At 40.8% G+C, this 22,383-nt stretch overlaps 1 protein-coding gene across 2 annotated transcripts; it reads right to left on the reverse strand.

The window, feature by feature from the left end:
- Positions 1 to 119: 119 nt before the first annotated feature.
- Positions 120 to 22,226, reverse strand: LOC111144332 (THO complex 7). Of its 2 annotated transcripts, none has more exons than XM_022498582.1 (8): positions 22,079 to 22,226; positions 6,352 to 6,469; positions 5,072 to 5,199; positions 4,672 to 4,758; positions 2,560 to 2,617; positions 1,304 to 1,370; positions 1,151 to 1,220; positions 120 to 451 (listed from the first exon to the last, which is right to left on the reverse strand). In XM_022498582.1, the coding sequence occupies exons 1-8, from the start codon at positions 22,095 to 22,097 to the stop codon at positions 384 to 386; spliced, it is 615 nt and encodes a 204-aa protein (XP_022354290.1). In that variant the 5' UTR covers positions 22,098 to 22,226; the 3' UTR covers positions 120 to 383. The 2 variants fall into 2 exon arrangements, with proteins under 2 accessions (XP_022354290.1, XP_022354291.1); XM_022498583.1 differs by lacking the exon at positions 22,079 to 22,226 and adding an exon at positions 17,262 to 17,335.
- Positions 22,227 to 22,383: the final 157 nt, after the last annotated feature.

Raw genomic sequence — 22,383 nt, forward strand, 5'->3', positions numbered from 1 at the left:
AGATGGTAACGATTTCCAGACTGACTCATTTTTTCACAGACATTCTACAAATGCCACTTTCTCACAATCCTCAATTTATTTTATAAAAACTACTTAGAAAGCTAATGAGAACAAACATATCTGCCTTGAAAACATTTTATTAAACAATTTTGGATATTGCTTCCTACCTTTTAAGAATAAAAAACACATTTCAATACAAATTAATCTATAGTGAAGTTTTCTTCCTTTGTGTAAAGAAATAGGAATGAACTGTGCATTAATATTTAAAAGCAAAGTAGTTTACTGCCAAAACTTTAAATATCTGAAGAGCACAACAAATTCTGAATGCACTAGGAACATGACGTTACTTCTGCATTCTTGGGAAGTGTGAACCATTAGCCTGTCTATGGCTTAGGATCTGTTTCCATGGTGCTTTCTTGAGCTTCTTCTACCTCTGAGAGCTTTTCATCATCTGCAATTGAGAAGAACCGTAAAACTTCAGTCTAATTTGTTTAAATTATATGTTTAATGAATACATCACAACATTTTTAACCTTTATGAGCCAATATGTCTAAAACAAAGATGGCAAAATGGCAGCCTATGACTGTCATCGGCCAACACAGTGCTTGGTTTTAAAAGTGCTGTTTTGGTTGTTGGTGTTTATTAGTTAAGTCAAAGTGTAAAATTTATGTGATAGAACACATTAAAAAAAAAAAATCTAGGTTTTAGGTTTTTCGTAAAAACAATAAGGAGGTCAGATAACATAAACATTTCCAATTGGCAACAGTCAATACAAAGAGCTAGTCTCAAGTTTCTCAAAGCACCTTCCATTTACCGACTATGCAAACGTGCTTATGCACTATTACTCCACTCACTGACCACTGCCTGCCTGGATCCTGCATTGTTACTTTAGAGCAATAAACTGTAATAAACCAAGAAGAATTCCAAATCTATCATCCTTAAATTTCTCTTAATGTGAACCACAGGACATGTATTTTAAATCATATACGCAGAAACTTGAACAGCTTGAGTACTTCTAACATCATCCAACTATACTCCTGTTCTGAAACTGAAGGTCTACTCTCTCAACAAGATGTGTGTTTTAGAAGGCATGCCCCTGGATCATTTAAAAGTCTTTATAAACATTCATTCTGTGACTACTTCTACTTACTTTCTAGCGTTTGCTGAAGTTCATGGATGGTACTAAGTAGAACGTGAAACTGTTTCCGCCTCAGTTCCAGCTGTGTAAACAAGAAAAAAAATTAATACACATTGATCTATACACATATACATATCATAGAGACCAATGTATGTGTATAGATACCTTATCTTCAACACTTTCTTTAATATGTGAAAGATGCTCTAGTTCCTTTCCCAGAGATTCTAGTTCCCTGAAAACAATAAAACAGTGTTAAAGTTTGCTAACTGGGGGCACAGAAGTCACAATTAATACCTAACTTTTTAGTTACTAAATAGGATTTTAAAAATTAAAAAAAAAAGGATAAGAAGTTATTAAACTCCATTATGATGAAACTTTGAAGCTAGGGATGGTCTTTTTAAATTCTAAGTATATACTTTTCTTTATTAAAATCAGATTTCTAAAAAGTTTTTAAAACCTAAGAAAACACACATAATAGGATATCACACCAAAAGAACCGATAACTTTTAACATTTTATCATACTTATTTGACCAAAAAAAAAAGTCTTTCCTCTTTTTTTTTTCCCTCTTGGTAAAAGAAATGAAACATTTCAGATTAACTTGAAATCCTCTTAGAACCTTATTGGCTATCCTCTATCCCAGACCATTTTTCCTCCTTTATTCCTTACTCAGGCAATCACTTCATCACGCCAATCCTTTTTCATTCACATATTTGTCTCTCTAAATAATATACAGTACTAGTATGTAATGGGGGGGGTTAACTTTTATAAATGGTTATTATTCTGTATGTGTTACAGAAACTTAGGAATAACTTAAAATTCATTGTCTTCTATTCTTCTTTTCACTGATTATATTTTTAAGATCTAAGGTTTTTTTTTTTTTAAAGATTTTAATTAATTTATTTAAGAGACAGAGAGAGAGAGAGCACTAGCACAAGCTGGGGGAGGCAGACACAGAAGCAGACTCTCCACTGAGCAGGGAGCCCGATGCAGGACTTGATCTTAGGACCCTGGGATCATGACCTGAGCCGAAGGCAGACGCTTAACAGACTGAGCCACCCAGGTGCCCCTGAGATCTGAGTTTAACAAGCATATATCTAAAAAAAAAAAAAAAAAGAAAAGAAAAAAAGTATATATCTAGTTTGTTCTTTTAAATTGCTCATTTAGTATTGTATATATAATCTACCATATTTTATCTATTTTCATTTGTGATATATATATATTCATTTGTTTTAGAACTACAGACAGTAAGATCAGAGGAAGGAAAAATTCAGTCAACTGGTAGTATATATAATTCGGAAGATCTGACCCCTCCTTCTGAAACATATTATGTACTCCCATAAAAATGGAATGCATAGGCTAGTATGTAAACGTTATAAATTTATAAAGATTAGTTCCTTTCAAAGTAAACTCTAAACTTACTTTAATGTCTCATGCCGGTCTGGATGGTGCTGGATCACTTTAGCCAAAGCATCATATTCTGAAAGATACAAAATATTTACCAAATTAAGGTTTTCTTTTGAACATGGACATGAAGAAAAAGGTATAATATCACAGGTCTCTCCTAATCACTTTGTCAGTGCATAAAGATGAAAACACTGAAGGATGGAAAGAGTACTGCCAATGTCACTTGGTTCAACATGATTTCAAAACTGTTCCCTTTTTGGGGCCTTTTGCTCCCACTCTGTTTTTCTATTTACCTATCCCTGGGCAGGATATAAGAGGCTAGCATAGCAAAGTGAACTGAAGCCCTTTATTGATCATTAAGTGGACTGATTATGAAGAGGATCTTATTCACTATTTGCCCAGCAAAGAGAAGGTCAGCGAGGTCAGTATACTACCATTCACTGCAGACCTTAACAATGGCAAACACTTCTCATCCTCATTCTAAAGGTAAAGAGTTCAGAGATTTAAAATCAATTTAAAATTCAGAAATGATAAAATTTCTTTTTTCTCTTCCACTGAGGTCTCCAAATTTCCCTGTTGTTTCCCATTAACCTTGAACTGATGAATGGCAGCATTCATTTCAAAGCCTCAACTAATTGAGAAAAACACTATGAAACCTTTTAAAATGTTTTTAGAATCGATAATAATTATTAAATAAGTTGATATATTCTTCTGCAAATTGGCCACTGAACTTGACCACATGTATTTTTGAATGAGTTCAAAACCAATTTTTTTAAATAAGGAACTGAACATCTTAATTGGCTCATTAAAAAGTAAAGTTCATTGTTTTGAAAATCAGCATTTTGATTCAATGAAAGTGTGACTTTTAATAAAAAAGTTTTTGATTACAAAAAAATACATGTCCACTGCAAGGAAAAAAAAAAAAGACCAAGCCCTAAAAATCCACAGACCCAAAATAACCATTAACATTTTCTATTTCCTTCTTGTTTTTCGTATATAGGTCACAGTTGTGATTATGCATTTTTTATATATATATATATATATATTTTTTTTTTTTATTTTTTGAAGACTTTATTTATTTATTTGACAGACAGAGATCACAAGTAGGCAGAGAGGCAGGCAGAAAGAGAGGGGGAAGCAGGCTCCCTGCCGAGCAGACAGCCCAATGCGGGGCTTGATCCTAGGGCCCTGGGATCATGACCCGAGCCGAAGGCAGAGGCTTTAACCCACTGAGCCACTCAGGCGCCCTTATGCATTATATTTTTTATCTTCCTTTCTTTCAACTTACATTATAGGAGGAACAATGCCCCAGCCATTGAAACAATTTTGAAATAGTTTTTATGGACTGCAATGACATAACCTAATAAAAAAACAAAACAGGGGTGCCTGGGTGGCTCAGTCGGTTAAGCACCTGCCTTCAGCTCAGGTCATAATCTGACCTTATCTTCAACACTTTCTTTAATATGTGAAAGATGCTCTAGTTCCTTTCCCAGAGACTCTAGTTCCCTGAAAACTCTAGTTCCCTGAAGATAACGATGGAGCCCCATATCAGGCTCCCTGATCAGCAGGAAGCCTGCTTCTCCCTATCCTCCCTCTGCTGCTCTCCCTGGCTTGTGCTCTTGCTCTCTGTCAAATAAATGAATAAAATCTTAAAAACAAACAAACAAAGCCAAAAGAGATCAGGACGAAGCTAAACTTTAAATGTTCGCTTGGTTTGTACTTAAAAACTCACTGGGCTTTAAATTCTTTTCTTTTTCCTGGAAAGTAACTCCATGAAACAAACAAATAAGAAACAAAACCTTAGGTCTAGTGTACTTGTGTGAATTGTCTCTGCTGATTAACGATAACATTACTTAGGCAAAGGGTCTGAAAACAGTAAGAAAAAATGAATACTTAAGAAATATTTGGATAATCAATATAATACAGCAAAAAAAAAATGTTTTTCAGCATAGCCTTCCTTCTCCACTATTTTGAAGAATAATATAGTTTTAAAGAATTAAGTTTAGCTCTTTCTTTTTTAATTCAGATTGATTCTTGCTGAAGATTTTACCACACAACGTTAAAAACTGTATGAAAATAGTACTCAGTAATAAAGTATTTGCACCCTAAATCCCTCAAAACCCTTACCTTGGCGATTTTTTCGTATCCGCTTCGCTTGAAGAATTTGCTTTTTGCACTCAGCAATTTTTTCATGTGCTCCAGCAATGCTACATTCTACGTGAAAAGGGATTTTTTAAAGACAGTTGCAGCAACATGCATCATCTTCATCCATTTTCCATTTTAAAATGTGTTTTTAAATTGAGTTCCATTGCTAATAGAGGCTGGTGTTTAAAAAACAGCTACAATCCAAAGTACCGTAATCATATCAGAATACATTTTTGGAGCTAACATTTACCACAGTCTTTCTATTAATATTGTCATTGTTATTATTTTACCACTGATCAAAGAAAAATGCTAGTAGATATTACTTCCTTTACACCATAAAAATTAAAATTTTACACAGAAACATAAATTGTTTTAAGTTTACCTATTTCTTTGTAAATTTTTTCATAATTTTCCATTTCTCTGAGATTCATATCATATACCAACAAAGTTTTGCCCATTGAAAATTCACATTGGGACAGTGTGCTCAGCATACGTTGGTACTGGCTGTATCTGGTGGAAAAGAGAAAAACAGACTAAAGATTTTTGTGAAATACCAAAGTTGAACAATTATATATTACAGTGCAGGCAGAACTACCAAGTTCTGAGAGAATCATTTGCTTTATTTAAAATAATTTAGAATATCTTTGTTTAATTTTCTTTCTTTCTTTTTTTTTTTTAAGATTTTATTTATTTATTTGACAGAGAGATCACAAGTAGACAAAGAGGCAGGCGGAGAGGGAGAGAGGGAAGCAGGCTCGCCGCTAAGCAGAGAGCCCGATGTGGGGCTCGATCCCAGGACCCTGGGATCATGACCTGAGCCGAAGGCAGAGGCTTTAACCCACTGAGCCACCCAGGCGCCCCATTAAAAAAAAAAGTTTTAATCAGGATGGTTTTTTATCCTCACAATTTTATTTTCACAAAATTTTCACTCTTTAACAATGATTTATGTGAAAAGCTAATTCAAATGAGGGAAATTTTTCTAAGGCAAAAAAGTTATTAAATATATATAGAACCCTGTAGTATATAAAAACTTTTTATTAGCTTATTTACGAAAGAGAAAATTGGGGCACTGGGCTGACTGACTCAGTCAGTAGCACAGGTGACCCCTTATCTTCGGGTCCTGAGTTCAAGCCCCACTGGGCCTAGAGCTTACTGAAAAAAAAAGGGTTGCTGGAGGGGAGGGGGGAGTGGAGGATTTGGGTAACTGGGTGATAGACATTGGGGAGGGTATGCGTTGTAATGAGAACTGGGTGTTACATAAAACTGATGAATCACAGGCCTGTACCCCTGAAACAAATAATATATCTCATGTTAATTGAATTTAAACTAAAAAAGAAAAAGTAGTGCTATAAAGAGTGATTCAAATATTTTATGAAAAAAGCAAAAGAGAAAATTCCATTTAGATATTTTGTCTAACTAAATGCCGAAAGTGACCGAATGAATGAGCCAGAATTTAATCCTTATTTCTTAACCACTACACCTTCTGCGCATTTGCATAAACACAAAGCAGGCTTCTGAAGAGAAATAAGGGCCAGAAAAATCTAGAGTTGCCTCCACTGGACAACCGAAGGAGAGTGAAAAGCTGAACTACTGACAGGGCTGTATACACGGTCTAAACTCTGATTAGGACACTGGTGTAGCAACGACAGTCAGATGAAATACCCTTCTTCCTGGGACCCGGAGTTGCACCACTTAATGAAACTTTTCACCAGCAGATTGATTCTCCGGTCATCTCCAGCGCCATCTCCATCAATCAGGAGACGCTTCCGTATGACTTCGTCTGGAGGGAAGAACAACACCATCAATGAAAACGATGGTCTGGCTCTTGCTGACTTTCAGGGACAAATAACCAATATCACGACTTACTCATTCATCCAAAAGAAAACCATTGGGACGCGAATATACTTCAAGCCACTAAACGGTATACTTAAAATGGTTAGGATGGCAAATTTTACGTTATGCAGGTTTTACTATAATTTATGTATATATTTTTATGTCACTATGAAGACAGTTACTGAGTGTCTACTATATGCAAGCAGTGTACTAGAGGCTGGGGTTATCAATGCGCTCATGGAACTGGAATTCTACTGCTGGGGTACTGAACGGAAATAGTTTTCAGGTATCGCCAAGGACATAAGCCCATAGTTCTTGGAGAACTCTGTTTTGGAAAAACCTGTTCACACAGAAGGCAGGCTGAAGTGTTCCTGTCTCTGACTGGGGTGAGGTAGTGGTGAAAGGCACAGAAAGAAAAGATTTGAAAGATGTAGTGGCAGATTGGGTGACAAGAACGAGAGAGAGGTCAGAGAAATGAGAATGGATTTGTCAAAAAAAAAGGTGTAATTTAGTTATTACATCTGTAATGTTTCTTCCCCATGAAGACTTTTTTTTCTTTTTGAACAAGTCTGTCTCACTTTTGCTTCAAGGGAAAGAAAAAGAAAATGGAATCAGAGAGCATGGCAGATAATAATGATGAGTGGTAAGTGGGGCTCCAATTGGCCAGTCTAGCAGTGTTCTTGCTGGACAAAATAATGCTGGATCATGACAAGAGAAGGGCAGACTGAAACCCAATAAAACACAATGTTTAAAAAAAAGGTTTATTTATTTGAGAGGGCGAGAGCTCGCATGTGTGGGGTAAAGGAGAGAATCCCTAAGCAGACTCTCCACTGAGCAGCGAGCTGGAACAAGGGCTGAATCCCACAATCCATGATGAGATCATGACCCGAGCTAAAAGCAAGAGTTGGAGGCTTAACCAACTCAGCCACCCAGGCACCCCAAACATAATTTCCATCTATCAGATTGGCAAAGATCAAAATACCTGATAAAAGTGCTGGCAAGGATACAGAGAAACTGCACTTTGTAATGCCATACACTGATGGCATGCAGACTGGTAGGCTCTTTCTGGGGGCAAATGGGCTATCACAAACAAGATTTCCAAGGCACATTATCTTTCCAACCCCAGAACTCCAATTCTAGGAACTGATCCCATAGATAACCATGCGCATCCACCCACAAAGATAAATGCAGAGATGTTCTTAGTGCTGTTCCTAGTAGAAAGATCGCAAACCTAAGCATGTACCAGTAAGAGACTGGTTAGATTATCCAAACTTCATATAATGTACTATGATGAAGCCAACAGTGTGGCTGTATATACTGATGGCAAGAAATCTCCTTTGGTCCAGGAAGTGAAATGAAAACAAAACAGGTGCAAAGAACCACACCGTTTGCTGTCATCTGTGTAGAAAAGGGGGAGGCTTTGTGTGTTTGTGTGTGCCTGTGTGCGCACACATACATATGTGCGTATTCAGAGAATATCTCTGGAAAGAACACAAGAAACTGGTTATAGAAGTTTCTTCTGGTGATAGGGACTACAGAGGGAATGAGAAAAAACTGAATTTTCTATGTTATTTCACAGAATTGTTTGTTTTTCACCATGTGCGTGCATTATTTTTTTTAAAAACTAATTTTTTAGAAAGATTTAAAAAAGTCTTTTGAAGGCAGAGAGAGAGAGAGAGGACGCAGACTCCCCACTGAGCAGAGAGCCCAATGCGGGGCTCGATCCCAGGACCCTGGGATCATGACCTGAGCCGAAGGCAGAGGCTTTAACCCACTGAGCCACCCAGGCGCCCCTAAAAAATAATTTTTTAAGTGTGGTTAATTCTTGGAGAGCCTGCACAATGTAACAACAGCGAAATCTTAAACAAGAGTTCCTGTGTGTAGGCTGAAGTATTCTGAGTGCAGCGGAGATAAACTTTGGAAGGCAGGTGGCTGCAGTTTTAAAATCTGTTCTGTGACATTGAGGAACACTTTTAGAATTGGGTTTTGAATTTTTATTTTTTATTACAAACACGCTTTAACTTTGTTAAAAGTAAACATCCAGCAGTGAGCAGTTTGATGTTTGATGCTGCTCAATTCCTTTCTTCTGTTCAGTTTCTCGTTTTCTTATCTCTGCTCTCCCAACCTGCCCAAGAAACCCCATCTTCCTCCCAAATACCTGGGCATCTTACTTTATTGAGGACCAGGGATGTAAGGGAACAGAAAATTGGGAAACAAGTACCCTAAGGGGGGGAACTATTACCACAGCTGGTTTTTCAAGAGATTTTTAAGGTTTGGTGACAAAAAAAATATTTCAAGCACATTTGGTGATCATTCCAGCTGTAGAGTTAAGATCTGTGTATGTTTATGTATGTAATACCCCAATTAAAGAAGTTCTTGAAAAAATGTCAGAACACTGTATAGGCCAAATAAACTTGGGAAAAGGTTCATAAGGGGCAGTCCTGGGTCTCATTCATTTTGTTTCCTCCCCAACCTCTCACACTGTGTCTTTACACTTCTTCTTCTTTTTTTAAAATTTTATTTATTTATTTGACAGAGATCACAAGTAGGCAGAGAGAGAGAGAGAGGAGGAAGTACCCCTGTGTCTTTACACTTCTGATGTGCAATAAATATTTTTAAATTGGATTGTGGTATCTGCCTGGGGCCATCTGCCCTTCGAAGAGTTTTGTCTCAATAAAATACTAACAAGGACCAAAGAGGCAACCACCTTATTTTCAGGTCCGAAGCAGAGATTTCTCTTCTTGTACAAAAACATGAATACTTGATCAATGAGCAGATGTGTCCAGAGGGGACCAGAGTAGTTCTGAGGATGTGAGATGAAGACCTGAACTCTTCCACTCTAGGTGGAGAAATAACGTGCACGTGAACACATGCAGAAGAGGCGAGGGCTGTTAAGTGAATGACACGGACGTGCACCAGAAGAGATTAGGACAGGTTCCTTCGGCTTGGGGGAATCGGGGAAAATGGAATTTGGGCTGCTCTTTTCATACTTAAAAATCATCAGTCAGTGGGGTGCCTGGATGGCTCGGTCAGTTAAGTGACCTCTTGGTTTTCTGCTCAGGTCATGATCTCAGGGTCCTGTGATCAAGCCCCACGTCAGGCTCCACACTCAGCAGAGTCTGCTTGCTCTTCTCTCTCTGCTCCCCACCCTGCCTGCTCTCTCATTATCTCTCAAATAAAGAAAATTTTGGGGGTTCCTGGGTGGTGCAGTTGATTAAGCATCTGCCTTCGGCTCAGGTCATGATCCCGAGTCCTGGGATTGAGCCCTGCATCGGGCTCCCTGCTCCATGGGGAGTCTGCTTCTCCTTCTCCCCCTGCTTGTGCTCTCTTTCTCTCTTGCTCACTCCCTATCAAATAAATAAAAATAAAATAAATAAAATCTTTTAAAAAATCACCAATCAAGAAAGCTAAAAGGTATTTCAACAATATCTACCTAAACTTCAAATAACACAGACCCTTCCACCCAATAATCCTAGATAAACTCGTACATATGTAATATGACTATGTCCATTGACAGGGAGCTAGATAAATTTTGGCACAAAAATATGATGGAATGCTATGAAGGCATAAAAACAACAACCACCACCAAAGAATGAGGAAATGTTTATGTGTTGATACAGATATCACTTAAGATAACTTAACAAGGGGCACCTGGGTGGCTCAGTGGGTTAAAGCCTCTGCCTTGGGCTCAGGTCATGATCCCAGGGTCCTGGGATCGAGCCCCACATAGGGCTCTCTGCTCAGTGGGGAGCCTGCTTCCCCCCCCCCACCTCTGCCTGCCCCTCTGCCTACTTGTGATCTCTGTCAAATAAATAAAAAAACAAAATCTAAAAAAAAAAAAGATAACTTGACAAAAGAGCAAGGTGAGGAACAGTAATGTATAGCATGTTTCCTTTCACACATAAATGGGGGAGAAACGAGAATATATGCTTTTTTTTTAAGATTTTATTTATTTATTTGACAGAGAGAGAGAGATCACCAGCAGGCAGAGAGGCAGGCAGAGAGAGAGGGGGAAGCAGGCTCCCCACTGAGCAGAGAGCCCGACGCGGGCCTCGATCCCAGGACCCTGAGACCATGACCCGAGCCGAAGGCAGAGGCTTAACCCACTGAGCCACCCAGGCACCCGAGAATATATGCTTATATTCATACAAATACCTTGGAATGATACACAAGAAACTAACTAAAAGGGGTTACCAAGGGAGAGGGGCAATGTAAGTGGGATAGAGAACAGGCTGGAAGATGGGGAAATATCTTTTTACATTTGATTTTTGAACCATATGAGTACTCAAAATCTGTTAGTTGTTGTTCGAAAAAGCAAGCTATGTGGGGCGCCTGGGTGGCTCAGTGGGTTAAGCCTCTGCCTTCGGCTCAGGTCATGATCTCAGGGTCCTGGGATCGAGCCCCGCATCGGGCTCTCTGCTCAGCAGGGAGCCTGCTTCTCCCTCTCTCTCTCTCTGTCCGCCTCTGCCTACCTGTGATCTCTGTCTGTCAAATAAATAAATAAAATCTTTAAAAAAAAAAAAAAAAAAAAAAAAAGAAAAAGCAAGCTATGATTATGGTGAAATTATCACAGGTGTTTGCATATGTCCAGATGCATCAAATTTTACACATTAAATATTCAGTTCTTTGTATAAAATTATCCCTCAATAAAGCTACCTAAAAAATACAAAAAATGACGGGTGCCTGGCTGGCTTAGTTGGTAGAGCATGCAACTCTTGATCCTGGGGTTGTGAGTTAGAGCCCCACGTTGAGTGTAAAGATTACTTAAAAAAGTAAAATCTTTGGGGTGTCTGGCTGGCACAGTCAGTTGAGCATCCGAATCTTGATTTTGGCTCAGGTCAGGATCTCAGGGTCATGAGATTAAGCCCTACCTGGGGCTCTATGCTCACACTGAGGACTCTACTTAAGACTTTCTCTCCCTTTGCCACCCTCTGCCAAATAAATAAATCTTAAAAAGAAAAAAAAAAAAAAGACCAACTTTAAATATTTAAAAAGGGCAAAAAATTAAAAAGCAAGCCTAAGTCCCTTCCCTATCCACCCCAGGCAGGGAGAAAGCTGTGAGCTCTAGCAGAGGAGGGAATGAAAGGCTAGAAGATACATGAGCATATGAGAACCTTAAGGAGGCTGGACAAATATTGGAACCCAAGGACAGAAAGATGGAGGTCTGAATGTGGGAGTCTGCACTAGTGAATGCCATACTAGTGGACTTGGACTTTGCTGGTAGGCAACTGGAAGTTGCTAATGGTTCAGGACCAAGACTTTCCAAGAGTATAAAGCTGAGGGCAGTGTACATAATGGACTGTAACTAGGAAAAGCCCAAAGGCAGGGAAGCTATTAGGAGGCTATCAAAAAACATGCAGTAGGAGCTAAAACAGCATGAAAATTAGAGATTAGAATTACAGGTCCTGGGGCAATTTAGGACTGAACAGAGACTTGGCTAGGAAAAGGCAGGGGCCAAAGCCAAGGCACTACGTGTAGGAGTGTGGCAGGTCCAATTCTGGTAGCATGATGGATCCCCGTCCCAGGTCCTTCTCCCAGTTCAGCCCTATCCCTCTTCCCTCTAATGGCATGTCTTCATAGCAAAACCCCTGGGCCAAAGTAAACAACTGGGGCCAAAATTCTGATTAGTTCATAGAGGCTTTACTTTGTGTGTGTGTGGGACCAAGTTTCACTTCATCTGTAAAATGGGAATAAAACTTCATTTGTAAAATGGGAATAAGATATGCACTTGGAAAGAAAGCTGTGAAACTTTATTGAAATGAAATTATGCAAAGGAGCACAATGCCATTTCATGGGTAAGAATGAAAAAAAAAAAAAGTTACCCGTATCTTTATGTTAATTTAATCCACAATTTGTATCATTCTAAAAAGTCTTAAAAAGTGAGTGAACACTATGAAAGGTGTATTTATAGATATATATAGATAACGTCTATCTATGGACACAACTGTATAACCATGTAAGTAAATATTATGCATTCAGAGTTTTGCCTAGTTATGATCTCTCCTAAATTTGCTTTTTTCTTAAGCTTCATATTTAAGGTCATGGTATCTCTAGCTTAAACTGCATAGACAGCTGTTGCCTACAAAATACTCTGGGAATAAAAATCCCCAAAGTAACATAAATAAAAATACACAGCACTGCTCCAACGGCAACAAAGTAAGACAACAATCAAAGAGGCCAGTTTGAAAATAGCTTATTCTATCTAAATCCAGGCAGGCTGCTGATGGTTCCTAATACAGATGACGAGTATTATTATTTTTAATGGTACTTCATCAGTTAGTGCTACACTGAACACACCTAAAACCTTTGTTTACTATACACATTAACTTCATAAATTATCATCATGCCTGAAGCTCTCTATAAGCAACTTAAATGCTAATATTATTAACTCTGGCAGATCTTGGCCCACCCTTTATAAGATGGGTTAGAAACTATTTTAATGATGTTATCAATATCATTTCTTAGTTGTCACGATTGCTTTCTTTACTGACTATAAGATCAATGCTATCTGGAAAAGCTTTTAAAGATTTTATATATTTATTTGTGAGAGATAGAGAGAGCGCGAGTGCACACAAGAGTATAAGCATGGGGAGCAGCAGGCAGAGGGAGAAGCAGACTCCCCGCTGAACAAGGAGCTTGATGCGGGACTCCATCTCAGAACTCTGGATCATGACTTGAGCCGAAGATAGACGCTTAACCAACTGAGCCACCCAGGCACCCCCGAAAAGCTTTTGACCCCAAATATCTAATATATGCCCCAAGACTGGTGCTTTTCCACCTGAGTGTAGGCTTGCAAAAAGATTTCCTACTGGATTCAGTTATATGTTGTGCTATAATTGTATCTACAAAATGTCTGCCGTTCAGAATCACTTTAAAATCAGTTATGACATATATGTTGATAAGCAAAGATTTACTTGTCATTTTCAACCCCTCTTTGTCTTATATGCTGACCTATACCTATACCTAGAAAAAACATGTAATTGCTTAAGACACTAAATAAGCCTCAAAAAGTCGAAGGACTTAGATTTTTAATACCTCATTTTCCATAAACAGAGAGGCAGGAAGAAATGACTGCTTTACAGTCACTAGACCCATTCTCCTTCTCCAAGCCTTGAGTCACAGGACACTGCCATTTTAGCTGTGTTCTCATTTTATCACAGAAAGGACAATCTCTCATAAACCCAGACTTTCAAAACCCATCATTGTTATTCCCTCACAATAGCTCTTAAAACCTTGATTACAAAACAAGTTTTCAGAACATCTTGGAGCAAATATTCAAAAAGCAAAACAATTTGGAAGATAATGTTGGCCCAACTTTCAAGACACTTATTTCTTTAGGGATAGGTCAAGGCTTGACAACCAGTATCAAGAGTGTCACTGTTAAAGTCACTTCCTCCTGGGGCTAATCTACCCTTAGGTGTGCCTCTCTAAACGGCTGGACCTCACAGCACAGCCATCTCACCTGCTTTTAGGAAAGAGCAATCCTGGGGCACCTGGGTGGCTCAATGGGTTAAGCCTCTGCCTTCAGCTTAGGTCATGATCTCAGGGTCCTGGGATCCAGCGCCCCATCAGGCTCTCTGCTCAGCAGGGAGCCTGCTCCCCCCACCCCCACCTGCCTCTCTGCCTACTTGTAATCTCTTTTTTTCTGTAAAAAAAAAAAAAAAAACTTAAAAAAAAAAAAAAAAAAAGGAAAGAGCAATCCTGTGATCTACCAGTGAAGATTAGCATTTCCTTTCTAAAAGCACTTTAGCAAGGAATTTTATTAGCACAGAAATGCACCATTGGTTTCTTTTTCGTGTTCCTAAACACCCTAGATCCAAACTGAAAACCATGAGAAGGGACAATTTATTAAACACTTTGGGACAGGGTGACTTTGAAACAGCTGGCTCCTAGAGCAATGTAGCAATATGTACCAAAATTAAAAATACATGTAGTCTTTGACCTGTCTCCTATTAAATATTCCCACAGGTGTGTGGTGAAGACATCTATACAAATATCTCCATTGGAATACTACCTGTAAGAGTAAGAAACTGAAAATAACTAAATGTTTAGATGTTTACTAGAGAATTAATTGTTTTGAAGATTTTGTCTATTAAAGAGAGAGAGCGTGCAGGAGCCAGAGTGTGCACACAAGGTGGTAGGGGCATAAGGAGCGGGAGAAGCAGACTCTTCACTGAGCAGGGAGCCTGATGTGGGGCTCAATCCCAGGACCCTAAGATCATGACCTGAGCCAAAGGCAGACACTTAACTGAGCCACCCTGGCAGCCCAAGAATTAATTTTAAAAATACAATACTATACAGTGATACAAAAGCATGAAGTAGGAAGAGCTCCAAGATATGATTATAGAAGTATATCACAGAAGAGTGTGTATGTTTGTGTAAAATTTTAAAGTAGATATAGATAGTGGCCAACCAACTGACATATACATAATGCCTGTAATATGCTAAGGATGTGTTTTTTACATATAAAAAACTTTTATTTGTATATGTGTATACGCAAATGTATATATGTAAATACACATATATGTAAATGCATATATGTATATGCATTTACACTTAATCTGCACAACAGCCCTGTAAAGTAGATATTACAACCTCTATTTTACCAGTGAAGGAACTGAAAGTTAGCTGCTCAAAGTAAGTGTCACTGGAAGTATGGAGTAGAGCTTAGACTCAAACTCACAAGTCTGGCATGAGAGAAGATGCTTTCACCCTTTAGAGGCACTTAAAAATCCTTCTGAAAAGGCACACCAAAAACAGTCTACAGTGATTACCTCTGGGGAAGAGGGACTAGCCATGGAAAGTGAGAGGGGAGGGATTTCATACTGTCACTTGGTATGTTTTTTTTCTTGAATTGTCTGACATGCATTACTTTTCTTTTTAAAAATACTAATAGTGATTATCTGGGTAGTGAGCTTATTGGTCACTTTGAGGTATTTTTCTCCATTTCTTCTGCATTATAAGTTCCATTCAGTGTTCTTTAATGAATCCATGATGTGTTCACAAGAAACAAGAAAACTGGCTTGACTTGACCTACAACAAGAGACTAGGGCCATGTAAAAACTGTGAGCATGCAGATTCCTTTCAGATTTATCACTGGATCGCCACTGCTCGTGGGTCATTAAGCTGAATTACTTATGTCTCATTGCTTTAGGTTACTTATGGTAAAATAACATGTTGCTCCCCCTTTCAAGAAGCTTAAAATCACTAAAACAATTTTGAAGGCTGACAATATCAAGAAGTTACAAAGGAGTGGAAGGAACAGTATATAAGATGGTTTGCTTTCTCCATTTAAAATTTTGATCTCTCGTGAGATACTTAGGGATAGTCTAAATACATTGCTAATGTTAAAGTCGATTACTTAAACAAAAATTAAAGCAAAATTTTTTTTAAAAAAGCAAAACAAAGTATTGAGGTCCTTTTGTTTTTCTCTAGATTTACTTAAATGTTTAGAGTGTGGTGCTGAAAAAGTCAAGGTTGAAACTTCAATCTTGCTTTTTAAAACCATTTATCTTGGCTAAAGAAACAGTATTTAATAGGTGCACTGCATCAGTAACCCCTGTGCTGGGATCAGAGCTGAGGGAACACAGTGGTTAAATCCATTGGCTTTAGTGGGGGGAAAAAAAAAGCCAAACAAACTCTGTGACCACAAAGGTCCGATTAACATTGGATCAGCAATTGAAAAAGGAATCCCAGCAGCAGCAGGCCCTTAAACAAGGTTTACCCACTCCTATTTGAGGACCATACATTCTGTTTGTTCCTTTTACTCTAGAGAGTGTCCTGGTTTGGACAGGAGATTAAATAGCCAATTTTGAAGTGCTTTACCTACATTATCACACTTCACCCTTGAAGAAACCCTAGAAGCGTGTATTATTACCTTCATTTTACAGATGAGTAGTATCCGCTGCTATAGGAAAATATCCACAATCACATTGTTAGAAAGTCATAGCATAGTTCTGTCATATTGTTTACAGGCATATTAAAACCCATTATTTTAAGTTTTAATGGCATATATCCAAACATCATATTTCTAATTAGAAAACAAAAACATATATACAGTAGAATATTACTCAGCCATAAAAAAGGAAATCTTGTCATTTGCAAAACCATGGATGGACCCTGACTGTATTATGCTAAATGAAACAAGTCAGACAGGGAAAAACAAATACCATACGATTTCACTTATATGTGGCATCTAAAAAACAAAGGAACAAACAATAAAAAAAAAGGGGGGGGGCACCTGGGTGGCTCAGTGGGTTAAAGCCTCTGCTTTTGGCTCAGTCATGATCCCAGGGTCCTGGGATCGAGCCCCGCATTGGGCTCTCTGCTCAGCAGGGAGCCTGCTTCCTCCTTTCTCTCTCTGCTGCTTCTCTGCCTACTTGTGATCCCTCTGTCAAATAAATAAATAAAATCATTAAAAAAAAAACCCATATAGAGAACAGATTAGTGGTTATTAGAGGGACAGGGCCATTGCAGGGTAGGCGAAATAAGGGAAGTGGGTCAATTGTATGGTGATGGATAACTGGGCTTATCATGACAATCACTTTGTAGTGCATACAAATATCAAATTATGTTGTATACCTGAAGCTAATGATATATACTAATTTTACCTCAACTAAAAAAAAAATACGGTCAAAACCAACAAGTTCTATTCAATGGAATGTACGGCCACACCCTGCTCCCTGCCATCTCCTTCTCACCCCACATCTGTGCTCTGGCACATCCATGTACGTACGTACCTAATGTTCTCTGCACTGCAAAAAGTGCTTCTGAATGGCTCGTTGGTTAAGTGTCTCACTCTTGATTTCGGCTCAGGTCATGATCTCATGAGATTAAGCCCTGCGTTGGCTCACCGTCGGGCATGGAGCCTGCTTAAGATTCTCTTTCTCTCAGAAAAAAAAAAGTGCTTCTGAAATGATTCCCATCAGGGTACTAACACTGTTTAATACCCTTTAAATTAACACATACAAAATACAAACTGTGAACATAGTTTAAGTTAACAGTGACAACATCTAAACTGTTTTTCAGGGGTGCGTGGGTGGCTCAGATGGTTAAGCATCGTCCTTGGGCTCAGGTCATGATCTCCAGATCCTGGGACTGAGCCCCATGTCAGGCTCCCAGCTCAGCGGGGAGTCTGCCTCTGCCTCTCCCCCTGCTTGTGCTCTCTCTCAAATGAATAAGTAAAATCTTTAAAACAAAACAAAACAAAAACCCGAACTGTTTTCAGTTAGCCAAAATGCTGGAGTCACAACAGAGGAGGAGAGAAACTGGCTTTGCCAAGAACTAGCTATGTGATAGTAAGTCACTCACTTCCCAGGACCTCTATTTTGCCATCTATAAAATGGTAGTGTTGGTGGTAATATCTATAGTTCTGTATCCATGGAAACTATATCACGTGTCTCTCTCCTTCCCTCAGCAGAGCAGTTCCTCACAGGCACCAAAATGTCCTTGTACAGGGTGCAGGGAATATAAGAGCTTCTCCTCTAAGAGTTCCCTGTCCGAATGGACAGGCAAACCCATATGGAAGGATTATGTGAGGGCACAGCATCTTGCCAGGCACCTCAAATTTGTAAGAGGGCATTAGCTGTCCTTTAAGCTCCAGAGACGAGTACTGGTACTTCAAGAACTTTTCAGGGTGGCTGAGCTATTCAGGCCACTCCTGTCTTCTTTGCTGCCATCATCCTAATCCAAACCCTCCCTGAGCCTTGGAGGACTTCTTGCTGGCCTCTCTGCTTCCATTCTTGCCTTCCTAGAATCCATTCTCTACACAGCAACCCAGAATGATCAAAAAGTACTAACTTTTCTGTTTAAAATCCTCTAATCATATTTGTAAGTCCCCACAGAAGACAATCCAATCTCCTTTCCACCGCTTAGGTAGCTCTGGGCAAGCTCCTGTTTACTTCTCTGACCTCCTTTGTATCACACCCCTCCAGACGCACCTGGATACCAACCCTTATCTTATTCCTTGAATTTATTCCTTATCTTCTCCCAGGGCAGAGCTTATTTTTGCCTCAGGCCTTTGCACTAGTTGCAACCTGTCCTGAATCCTTTCCTGAAGTCTACATAGGGGTTGACGCCTTCAGGCCTTATTCTAAGGGTCACTCCTCAGAGAAGTCTACAGGACTTTTGGCAGCCCTCTCCCATTATGGTCTTTCATATCCCATCCAGTTCATTCTCAGAACTTAGGTCATTTCAGAGCTTAGTTATGTTCTTTCTCAGAAACTATCTTATTACTTATTTGATTGAACACCATTGCTTCTGTCCCCCAAGCAGAAGTCAGGGCTTCCTTGGTAGTTTACTGCTGTAGACAGCACCCTGAATTGGGCCCAGAAGGTATGCAATATACTGCTGACCTATCATACCCACTACTCACTTCTGCTTTTTACCAAAAGCCCAGTTGAGAAAAACCATGTTTACTGTGGATCGCCTGAAAAAGTTGTACTTCATCCACTCTTCTAAGACCTAAGTATTCTTAAGACAAATTAACAACAACAAAAGTCTGCTCTGAATGAAGGCAGAGCAGCAGAAGTATTCAGCTAAACCACCTATTGGCTTTAGGATGCCTTTCTAAATTGTGATTTAGCCTTCTCTGACCTAGTCAGGGATGTGCCAGGAAACAGCCCTATGATCAACGGTGCTGTTAAGAGGTTAAGGATATGACACTAGCTTTTCTTTATGGGGACCCTAGAGACAACTTTATCTCTAGTGTTTTAATCAGAAAGAATTGCTTGTACTATGTATCTAACATTGCCTTCTCTCCTGTACACAACAGCACACAGTGGACTAGGTCCTGCCCCTTGGTATGAACTAGGAGAGAAACAAGAGTCACTTCTGGCTGCCTAATGCACCAGATTTTACCCACTGCATTTTGAGGATCACCCCACTGCTAACTACTTCGTTTTCTTTCCTCTCAATGCTCTTTTTGCCCTGTTTTCTCATGCATTTATTTTTTGTGGTTTCACATTATGGTGAGCTGCCTTAAGTATTTTCTGGAATATGTCATTTAAGTAAATTAAGTATTAAGTGCTACAAAAGTAATATGCATAAAATAACAGGGTTAATAGGTGAAAGATCAACTGTTTCTAGAAATGAGATGAATACTTGAGGTGAGTCTTGAAGAAACAGCAGTTGCCAGCCAGGCAAGGGCAATCTGTGCAAATACAGAGATGAAGAAGGCACAGCCCTAATCAAAGGAAAATGAAGGAGAGACGAGTAAACCAATTCTTACATTTAGTAGTATCTGCTGAACATTACTCCATGTTGGACTCAATGCAAAGCACAACAACTTTTATTGCATTTAAAACCTCCAAACTGCCTTATGAGATAGATTTTATTATTATCCCCATTTATAAAGAATGAAACTGAGGCTCAAAGAGATTAATTAACCTACACAAGATCAGACAGATTGTAAGGGGCAGAGTGGGCACTCCTGTGACCTCTAACATCCACTCAACCGCTTAAGTCCTGACATTGTACCTCAGTCTACTTCTCTGCATGCCACTTTTGTCTGAGTTCCCATGATCTCTTACTAGGACTAGGGCAGCAGTAACTGAGAGACTGGATGCACAGTAATAAGGGGCAAGAACTCTGGAGCCAGACTGCCTGGTTTTCAGCTCAGGCTCTATACCTTACTAACTGCACAAACTTGGACAACTTGCTTAACCTCCTCGTGTCCCAGTTTCACCTGTAAACTGGAGTTAATAATTAGAACACTCCTTGACACATGATGAATACTACATGTTAGAGACCACTGAACTCCTCTCTTCCCTTCCCCTCATCATTCTTCACATAGTACATATAGTGTGGTGGTGGTTTTTGTTTTCTTGTTTTTAATGTAATTCTGATCACACAACACCAATGTTAAAAACTCATTCTCACTGCCCTCAGAAATCTCTGGAAATAACTTTTTAAATTTTAGAAAATATTTATCAACTTTGAGTTTTTCCAACATTTGGGGGCCTTTGCACAAGTGGTTCCCCTCCTGGAACACCAGTCCAAATACAACTATTTATTCCTCAAAAACGGGATTAACAGTAACTGTCTTAGGGAAGCTGATCTTTGAGAATGCATAAGCAATCTTTGTTACATGATCCCACAGTCCCCAACCTTGTACTTCCCTGCAGTAGCACTTGCCATTTGTAAAACTAATTATCCAACGTGTCTTTCCACCAGACTGCAACCTAAGAGGGGAGAAAAGGTCTTGCCTGTTGGTTCTGGACTGTAATCCCAAGGACTAGCCTTGACAGGATAAATAAAACTGGAATGAAAGAAAGCTGTAATTTCCCATGAAGTTCCTGGACCTTTAAGAGCCTCCCACTTCATTACCTGTTATCACAAATTTAGGCCTTTTTTTTCCCATTGCAGGCCCTTTAATGTGGAGATCCTGTCCATCCCCAACTTTTCAGAAATGATCTCTCCACAGGCATCACCCCTTACTGGCGACCTTCTCTTCAAATACAGCAGCCCTAGACACCCCCTTCCCTGATGTTAAAAGACTTCCTTCCTCCTTAACCTAATATCTTCTTAGGTTCTCCCTCCAGTTGCCCATCATGCCTGTCCACCTTCCTCACCGCGGCACCCTATTTTATCTCTGCTCTCAATCCGCAGATCATCCCGTAGGTTTCTGCACACATGGGTCCACCTGCCTTAAACTATCCTCACACAACGTTCCACAAACCCCATCTCTGCCTGCCGACCCTCCTCCCATTCCTGCCAACAAACCACCGTCCCCAACACATATACACAGACAAATCTCTTATTGTCTTATCTACCCCAGGTGGCCTCATCCCTACACTGGGTCCTCCTAACCCCCCCATGCACACTGCACACTCTCTGCCCTCCAGATACCCCACATCTACCCTTTTTAGATATTGTCCTTAACTCTCTCTTCCTACCTCCAGTCCGGGGCTAGTTCTCAGGCCTCACTGCGATCCACACCACTGTCTGGGGGGCTCTTCCCAACCTGCCCAGAAGAATCCTCCAGGTGTCACCCTGTGTACGCTGACACCCTTAGCATCCGCGTCTTGGAACTTCTCCCTTCGTCCGGGCCTGGCCCCAAACTTCCACCCCATCCCTAAAGTTCCCACACCCTCCAGCCCACCCTCCAGACCTCGGACCACCGGGGCAGGGTCTCCATCTCTTCCTCCCCTTCGCCACTCCTCAGACTCCATATTCTCACCAAGTGCTCCCTCATCACAAACGCGAATGGCCTGGACCCCTTCCCGGTACCACCCGCCCACGCACCGCTGCCCAACCCCCCCACCGCACGTGTGCTCCCAGCCCCCCTACCATCCTCCCAGCACACCCTCTGCAAGCCAGGCGCGGCCTCCGAAGAGCGGGCCGAGAGCCCGAGGGGCGCCCAGGGGGAGCAGGGGGCCGGGGAGAGGCCCGAAGGACCCGGGGAGAAGCGTCCGCGAAAGGCCGGCTCCCCGCGGGGTCGGATCACAGAGGCCGAGGAGCTCCCGGAAGGGGCCAGGGAGGCCAGGGGGCTCGGAGGAGGTCGGGGCGGCCGAGGGGCTCGGGGGAACCGGCGCGGGTGGCGGCGAGCGGGCCTCACCGTCAGTCACGGCTCCCATGGCGTGCGCGGCGGCGGCGGCGGCGGCGCAAGCTGAGGCGGCGGTTGGCGGCGGCGGCGGAGGTCAAACTCCCACAATGCAGCCGGGTAAACAGCCATGGAGGAGGAGGCGGCGGCGCCCGCGGCCGCCCGCTCCGACGCCTGAGCCGCGCTGCGCCGCCGCCGCCGCCGCCGCGGAATCCGCGCTCCCCGCGCTCTCCGCGCTCTCCACACGGCCCGGGGGCGGCCGCGGCCGGCGCGTGTGGGGGGCGAGGCCAGCGGGCGGCGGCGGCCCCGGCTGCAGCCCG

This window comes from Enhydra lutris, unplaced genomic scaffold (genome assembly GCF_002288905.1).
Source record: "Enhydra lutris kenyoni isolate GAN:26980312 unplaced genomic scaffold, ASM228890v2 scaffoldscaffold10, whole genome shotgun sequence".
Lineage (NCBI taxonomy): Eukaryota > Metazoa > Chordata > Mammalia > Carnivora > Mustelidae > Enhydra > Enhydra lutris.

Excerpts from the sequence above, each read along its gene's own strand:
- LOC111144332 (XM_022498582.1), bottom strand. Across the intron at positions 1,371-2,559 it reads GACCGGCATGAGACATTAAA|GGAACTAGAATCTCTGGGAA; the intron begins GTAAGTTTAGAG and ends TATTGTTTTCAG. Across the intron at positions 1,221-1,303 it reads AAGAAAGTGTTGAAGATAAG|CTGGAACTGAGGCGGAAACA; the intron begins GTATCTATACAC and ends TTGTTTACACAG.